General features: G+C 39.5%; 1 protein-coding gene across 1 annotated transcript; it reads right to left on the reverse strand.

The window, feature by feature from the left end:
- Window positions 1-2,160: 2,160 nt before the first annotated feature.
- Window positions 2,161-2,742, reverse strand: LOC131318550 (U2 small nuclear ribonucleoprotein B'' 2-like). The gene is made up of 2 exons (XM_058348412.1): window positions 2,545-2,742; window positions 2,161-2,451 (listed from the first exon to the last, which is right to left on the reverse strand). Exons 1-2 carry the CDS (start codon window positions 2,618-2,620, stop codon window positions 2,258-2,260), a joined length of 270 nt encoding a protein of 89 aa, XP_058204395.1. The 5' UTR covers window positions 2,621-2,742; the 3' UTR covers window positions 2,161-2,257.
- Between the last annotated feature and the right edge of the window lie 6,049 nt (window positions 2,743-8,791).

Raw genomic sequence — 8,791 nt, forward strand, 5'->3', positions numbered from 1 at the left:
CAAATTCCGGCCAAAATTTTTAAACCTTGGGGCCACTGGAGGATACGCCCAGTTGTTAACTTTAAGATTTCGAAATTAGTTCAGGTGTGCGCAAACTGACCCGGACATCCGGTAATAAAAAAACAAACAGGGCATGAATATAAAAGGTGTTATCTAACTTTTCACGCAACAAACAGGGCATGAATAGGAGTGAACAGAATCCAGACCAACTAAAAACATCCTTGGCAGGAGTTCCGCTAAGTCAAGGGTGGGGCCTCGTCTAAAGACAACACACGATGACTCGTTCAGAGTCCGTGTAAATGAAACCGTCCGATGTGTATGAGCTTTATTTTTGTCGCGTAGGACTCATGTGCGTCGATCGAATCCAAACACATTTGTACCAAGATCCGTGCACGGACGTCTGTCAAACGTAGCATTGCTCTTAAAAAGAATTCCCTACCAACAAGGGTTTTCTGATGACTGATGCTCAAAGCGCTTAGAACACATACTGTAGTAATACGAATACGTGGTTGCTCCAATTCTAGAAGTCCATTATGGGGCCATGATGTCGCAATCAGATTGACGGATTCATTCGATATGGCAATCCCATTGAAAGCATCACAAATACACAAATGCATAAGATCCCCCACAAAGTATTTAGAGTCAATATACGACAGACGGGACCATTTCTTCAGAAAACATTGCATAAATTTTCAATGCGAAATGGAACAGGTCCCTTGTCCCGAAAACCTTGTGTATAAGATCTCCCACCAGGTACGTAGAATCAATATACGACAGACTGGACCGTTTCTTCCGAAAACATTGAACGAGTTTTCAAAGCGAAACGAAACAGATCCCCTGTCCCAAAAAGTAACGAAGCCAAGTCGTCATGTAGATCTATAGAGTTGCCATGCTAGAGAAGCAACATAACCAAATAAAAAAAAAGCTTCAAGTCCTAATCAATTGGGATCAACTACATAAACTCGTTAAGCTCTGTTGAGGACATCATATTTTATGATATCCAAAAAAAAAGTCCAAATCTTTTTGGATTACTGCCTCTAAAGTCGATTTTAATCTAGCCACTCGACAACTGCACCGACTTACGATAAAGTTAGCTACAGCCTACGTTACTGATAGTGAGAAGGAGGGGTAACTACATTAGGCGTACGGGCAAAATATTTTCACCAATCTTTGGAATAGTGTGATGTACCACATGTGATGGTTAAGATACCTTCGGAGGGATTCTAGGATCTTCTTTCACTTTCTCAATCTCTTTCTTTTCCTTGACGTATGAAAGTAGAATTGTAGATTCTAATCACAACTCGCTAACCCAACCTATCGCAAATCATGCAATCCATTGTTCTACTTCCGTAATCATGATCCTTTCCCTAAACTATAAACCGTTCCCTAGCACCCAAAAGCCTTTAACAGGTCTCCACAACTCCAGCAGCAATTCTATGTTATTCAGCAGTTAACTACTTGGAAAACCAACCTCAATTACTATCAATCATCAGCGACACAGACCTAAAGATTCCACAGATGGTACTTCTGCGATCAACATAGAAGGTCAAAAGCCCCAAAACCTCGTCGTACACAGCCAAATTACAACTCAAACCTCCACGAACTCAAACTCATAATCCATGATCCTTTTAGTCAAATCAAAATAATAATAAGAATAATCAACCTCAAAAACCATATATGTTTGCCCTGAATCAATTCTGGTAATGGATTTTCCAGAGTGTTGATGCGTATTTGTCCCGCAACAAGGAGATGACGGGTCTATTCTGGAACTAAATTGATTTCTAGAAGGTCAAAATTACACAACATTGTATCAGTCTATCAGGTTCACATATGTAAAATCCATCCATCTATCTATCAACTACTCCTTACCAGAGCTGCAACCGAGCCGAGCCGCTTGGCTCGGCTCGGTTCGTTTAGTAATTGAGCCGAGCTCGAGCTCGAGTTTTAGGCTAGTTTAGTAAACGAGCCAAGCTCAACACTCAAAGCTGCGCTCGTATATATAGGCTCGGCATGTTCAAAGAGGCTCGTTAAGTAAATTAACGAGACTTGGATCATTTACAGCCTAGCCGGGTTCAAACTCGAGTTTTAGGCTTTTTTAGTAAACGAGCCTACTTTGTTGAACATAAGTAAACAAGATCTACCAGACAATATCCACATCTCTTACAAAAAGTACTACTACAATTGATAGATATAATCAACTTTTTAATCCAGTTAGAATAGAACGAGGAATAAACAAATCGGGACAGAGAGACTACAGTTAAAAGCGAAATTTAGGTACCATAGCTTTATCATAGAACGGAAAGTTCTGCATCTGCCGCATTGCATTACTGGCAGCTGTAACGTCACTAAACACAACCCACGCTTGTCCTCGAAGCTTGGCAGTTTTCAACGCAACGATGTCCAAAACCCGTCCGTACTGTGAGAACAAAGCATAAAGAGATCTCTTCAGCTCTGCTATGACGAAAGAAAACGGTTGAGGTAAAAGATTAAATTAATTCCGTAATCGGTTGACTGTGATGCGAAATCGAGTGTAAACAAGTTTACCTTCTTTCTTGATCTTCTCGTTGAGATTCTTTATGTAGATAGTTTGATTAGGCGGAGTGACGCCGGAGAGCATCATCGCTCAGCACCACTGCCACAGAGAGAGAGGGAGAGAGAGAGAGAGAGAGGGTTTGGGGAAGGAGAGACATTCTGAAAATTCTAGTTCTAACTGATCTGAGCCCTAACTGAAATCCAGTTGTAGTAATGGATTAGTCTAGCGACTCTAACCAGAAGATTTTGGGCCAGCGAACGTTGGGCCGGGCCGAAATAGGGAGTTTTACCTCTTTTTGATCCCCATTTTTAGCAGCTAAAATTAGGATGGCAACGGACCGGGACGGGTGGGTTTTGCCGTACCCTGATTCCGATCCGAAAAGCACCATACTGCTCCGACCTCGCTTGGAACGTTGACCGGCGAATGCGTGGGTGAGCTTGTCCAACCTTGATCGGAGAACGAGTTTACTTGTCCCTCTCGGTCTAGTCGTTAAATACAACTTAGGGATTAATAATCAATTCATTTCCGTACTATTATTTCTCTGAATTTTTATTCCGTAGATCCACTTTAGACTCGTCAGCAATTAATGAACAAATTTTATGAAATTGATTACCGATACAAATACAAACAAGTACTTACATACAACGCCCGGAGGAGAAAGAAAGCAAAAGCAAAAATTTATAAAACCAAGAGAGTCTTTGTAAGCGGGGCCTGCTAGTTTTTTTTTGTCTGCAGAAAGGAGAAAATTTTATTAATCTGAAGGGCGAAAGAGCGTTTAAACATCAGAAATGATAGAACCCCTGGGGGAAGAGTAGTCGTCCACAATTCGGACGAACCACTAGAAATGGCTTTCTTTGCACAAGCATGCGTAACCCGATTACAATCACATTTAACAGAATTAAAATCACAAGCTAAAAACAAGCCCTTGAGGGCTTGACAATCATGAACTAGAATAGCAATATCCTTGGCTAGAGTCTTCATCGCCACACAACTCTTGACAATAGCTTCCACATCGGATTGAATATAACCTTGGAAAGACTCAACGCAAGGCCCAAGTACAAACCATCCCGAATGGCGTACTAATCAAACGAATGATAGGTACTCGTAGTCACGAGAAGTTCTTGAATCCACAAGAGAAACAGACAAAGTCTAAGATTTTATTAATGAAAAGTTGCATAAACATTAGGTTACAACCCTTTTTATAGGAAAAAGGCGTAACCCTGACAAAACCCTAACTCAAAAACGAAAATTTCCAAAATTTGGAAAAAATAATAAAATTGAAAAAAGGAAAGAAAGACATGGCTTTCCCAAAAAGAATTAACTTCTACGGAATTATACGCGAAAAGTTATTAACGAAACAAATATTTCTTAAAACAGCAAAAACGTTCAATTGGAGGCCTAAACGAAGGAATTAGGCCGAAAAACACCATCAGTCACAAACTAGGGTGGTGAGTATTGATTGCAACGCGAAAATGAGTCAGCCCACCAAGTTTGGGCCCGATCCGAGCTCGTCCGAAAGTTGCCAAATCGGGTAATTTGCAATTAAACAACCTTTGGGCTTTCGAGGGTTCAACCGGTCCAATTGATCATGAAATTGGGCCTCCATGTGTTCTACATCAGAATACCAACATGAGTTTTGATTGAAATACCCAATAAAATTCCATTTGCTCCCCTAGCTATGGCACCCATTCCCACCACAATTAGTTTTTGATCGGGGTCTGCTAGTTTAATAAGTAAAGACACGCGTAAGCTGGACCGGAACGGTTATAAAAAAAAAAAGAAAGAAACAAAGAGGCTTTTGTTTTCTCCCTTTGTTTTTGTTTTTGATCGGCTTGTTTTCTTTCGTTTGTCAAACACCCGAAAACCCGCTGAAACTCAACAGCTGGTCCAGTTACTATGCATGGTTTAAGATCTTTTTCTCTGTTTGTTTTTTTCCTCTTCCACATAATGATTTCAAAGAGAGGCCTGGTGCGAAAAGAAAACAGGAAGTTGTCCGGAAAGAATCCTGGCCAAAAAACACAATCAATCAAGATGTTTATGGAATTCTGTTTGGTTTCTTTAAAGTCGGTTGGAAGCCAGCATAAATGAAGCTTATATATGTACTATTAGGTAAAATGATTTAATTAGGAGCATTTTTTCTCGACTTCAATCTGACTCTTCCTCACTGGACGATAGAATTGGCCGTCAAAAATTAGTTGAGATGCATGTGCCTAAGTTGTCTCGGACCCCCTAAGTTATCAAAATGATACTGTCATTAATTATTTCTATCGATAAGTCAAGATATATATATATATATATATATATATATATATATACACAAATTATCAAGTGAGGGATCCCTCATTTTAAAAAAATGAGGGACTTTCATTTCCCGATCAAATTTTGAAAATCCGAACCGTTCAATGTGTGCAGAACGTGATTTTAAGGGTCCCCGCGAGAAATCAGCAAAAAAAATGACCGGGAAGGGCTTCATCCGAGCAGTTTTTTTTGAACCGTTCAATGAAAACTGCTCGGATGAAGCCCTTCCCGGTCTTTTTTTTGCTGATTTCTCGCGGGGACCCTTAAAATCACGTTCTGATCACTTTGAGCGGCTCGGATCATCGAAATTCAATCGGGAAGGAAAGTCCCGCATTTTAAAAAAGTAAGGGATCCCTCACCGGAACCTGACTGTATATATATATGTATGAAATGATGACGTGCTATGTGTAAGGGATTATATTAATACGATCAGTCTCGATATTACTAAAATGGGGAGTCATATATATATTTTGTTACTTTCATTCATAATTCCTCCCGTAAACATTGATAACAAGAGCCAGCTTGTATTCTGCTTTTGGAGCTCTTGTTGTTTTGTTCCTGCTTCTCAGGTGGTCTTCTTCAATTTCTTCTAGGGGGCTAGTTTTGGTTGTTTTTTCTTGGATTTGGTTTTGTTTCTAAGATGTCTTCTTGCTTGTTAGTGGAGGTGTTCTCTTTTCCTAGTTTCCTTTTCGGGTGATGGTGTGTCGGTGTTGTTTTCCTTTTAGGTATTGGTTTGTTAGGGTTGTTTCTTTTCTTTTGTTGACTTCTTGTCAATGTCTCTTTTTGGGTTTCAGATAGCTCTTGTTTGTCCTTATTCCCTTCAATTCATCGCAACAGGAGTTCACCAAAAGTCTAACTGTCTAAGAACGAGCCGCTCTTCCAACGAAAACGGGGGAGCGGGGAATTAAGAAACTGAGAACGACCGTTTTGACTATGGGTTTGTTCTGGGACGTCTGCATTTCAAAACTCCCGTGCGCGGAAAATAAAACCAGCACGAATTAACGTGGAACGTGATTTGGCAAAGGACGACCGGCTCGCGTCTTCTTTCTTCTGTGTATTGAAAACAGCACAATTTACTAACTAGGTTTAAGAAGTCCCTCTTTTCAAACTTAGAACAGTGTCGGGTGGGCACGGCCACGTGGTGCCCATGCACACATCTCGACCGTCCAAACGTGTTTGGACGGCCCATATTTGTGAGTTTGATTTTAACATTTGTAGGGTGAGGATGGGAAAGTGAGGAGTGATAATGTTTTAATCTTAGCCGTTAAAAGAAATGACTGAGATTGGGTGTCAAATATGGTGTTCACGAATCCGGCCCCTATATATACACACAATAGTGATCCTATCAGGGATCCCGGACAAAGCACAAAATCCGGACATCTAATGTGCGCTGTTGGTTCTCATCCAACGGCTGGGAAAAGAGAAGGCAATCTTGCAAGTTCAAATGGCATGCGGGTCACGGGTTATAACGAAAACGGGTTAAAACCCACAAAATAGATCCAGCCCTCTTTCCTCTTCCCCTTTCACATTCAAATAGAGAGAGAAGATCGACGAACAGCACAAACGACCAAGAAGAAGACGATACGAAGAAGAAGAAGATTGAACCCAAAAAAGAAGAAAAAGGTATCAAGGTATGTCTCTCTCTCTGGCTCGTTCTCTATCTAACGGCCGGGTTAGGTTTTTTTTTTTTTTTCCTGTTGCTCGATCAGGGTAAATCGAACCAGATATGCATGAAATGATGACGTAATTAAGTGAATGTACTTACATTTAGGATATATCAATACGATCAGTCTCAATATTACTAAAATGGGGAGTCATATATATATTTTGTTACTTTCATTCATAATTCCTCTCGTAAACATTGACAACAAGAGCTCACCCTATAAATGAGCTGATAGATTACTGATCCTTGCTGAAAATTTGTTTGCTGGGAGCCCCATGATCTAATGGGATTATTTTGCTGTATTTGTTGCTAATGGTCCTAAGCTGAAGAATGAGCTGAACTCTGCTGAAATCTTGCCAAAGTCTCCTTTTGAGTTTGATTCTGGAGCTGCTTAATTTGACTTGCTGTGATTCATTCAATTTCCATTGAGAATGTAATTTTGTTTCTTTTCTTTTTTTTTTGCAGGCCTTTACAGTACATCTTTCTCCATGGTCTATATTTGGTCTCTCTTCAATGTACGTACCCCTTTGTCGAGTTTTTAATAAAATTTTGTTGCCTATAAAAAAAATATACACCATGCAAAAGTTTTCGTACTTAAAAAATTTCTACAAAGAAGAAAATTGTAAGCCATGTTTATTGAATGAATGCGCTTTGGTGGCATTTACGGCCAAATTTCTACAAAGAAGAAAATTGTAAGCCATGTTTATTGAATGAATGCGCTTTGGTGGCATTTACGGCCTGTTTGGCTGGGTCCTTAAGACCCCGCATAAATCCTTCTTAGATTACAACTCCTGGCCCCACTTTTTCTCTTGTGTTTGGGAGAGGAAAAAACTTTCTCTTGCCGACCAGAGGCGGCTCTATGTAGGGCATTGCATGGTCAATTGAACACCCAAACAATTTTTTTTTGCTTAGAATATATGTAAAATTATGTGTTAAATTTTTTTTTGAACACCCAACTTAAATATCATTGAACACCCAATTCTAATAATCTTGAACATTTAACCCAAAAAAATTGAACACCCAACCCAAAACTAGTTGAACACTCAATCACAACCCAATTATAGCTCATTAATCTAGATAATTTGAACACCTAACACATTACCTCAAATAAAGCTCCTCATTATAATTAAAACATTGAAAAAAGAAAGAGAAAATGAAGAATTTATAGGTGTAAGTATTATTTTTTATTTTTGTCTAGTTAGCTTATAGAATTACAAACAAAGCTTTAAAAAAACTCAACTACATTGCAAACCCTGTTAACTTGAATAATATTCTTCGAATTTAAGACTGCGATAGAAAATCTCATCATGTCATCATAAGGAACGACAATTTCGAGAAGGTTAGTCCCAACATACTCGCTATAATTTCTTACAAAAGGTTTTTAGTAGATTAAAATGGTTCAATGTCGGCACAAAATATGAAAACTCATATTGAACAACTGTAAAATTTTACCCCCTCCATTCTCGAAACACTGTCTACTACGCAATACAACTACTTTGAAAAAAAATATTTGTTAAAAAAATAGTATATCTTTTTAAGTTCTTATTTCGCTTGGTAGTTAATTTTTTTAGAATGGAGGTTATGTTTTTTTACCGCATAATTTATACATGTATCATTGGTTAATAGATCAACTGGTAGAGTTAAGGTAAATCCTGAACACCCTACTTTAAATTTTTGAAGCCGCCACTGGACTGCCGACGCCGGGATTGCTACTTCCCTCTGCCCGGATTTTTTAACGACAAGAGTACCCCTGTCGTTGGTTATGCGGGTCTTGGGAAACACAATATTGCCCCTGCTTCTCCTCTTCCTCACATGTTTTGCTCCATTTTTCTGTCATCCCACAACCGAGAGGAAGAGAGAGCAGAGAGAAAAGAGAGGAGGAGGTCGCCTAATAGTTTCTGGTGACTCCACTGCAGCGGTGGAGGCTAGAGGCGGTGGTGGTCCGGCGGAAAACCCCAATCTCTGCTCTGTCTAAGAATGGGTACGTTCATCAGTGGTGGGGAAGAAAAAAAAGGGTTTTTCTCTCCCCTAATTTCAAGCGGCGGTGGGTTTGTGCAGATGATGGGTGGGTGGGTGGGTGGGTCGGTGAGAGAGAGAATGGGTTTGAAATTGGGGGCAATTATCTTCACCTGAGAATGGGTGGGCGAGAGAGAATTTTTTATTGGCTTAAAATTTATCTCCTCAAAAAATTATCAAAATACTGAATTACAAATTTACCTTTCTTATGAGGTTAGCCTACTCTTCTTACGTATCACCTTTCATTTTATATCCATCCTCCTTTTATATCCATCCAAAAT

Source organism: Rhododendron vialii, chromosome 1a, assembly GCF_030253575.1.
Source record: "Rhododendron vialii isolate Sample 1 chromosome 1a, ASM3025357v1".
NCBI classification, from domain to species: domain Eukaryota; kingdom Viridiplantae; phylum Streptophyta; class Magnoliopsida; order Ericales; family Ericaceae; genus Rhododendron; species Rhododendron vialii.

Excerpts from the sequence above, each read along its gene's own strand:
- LOC131318550 (XM_058348412.1), bottom strand. The coding sequence starts at position 2,620 with ATGATGCTCTCCGGCGTCACTCCGCCTAATCAAACTATCTACATAAAG. Across the intron at positions 2,452-2,544 it reads CGAGAAGATCAAGAAAGAAG|AGCTGAAGAGATCTCTTTAT; the intron begins GTAAACTTGTTT and ends TCGTCATAGCAG.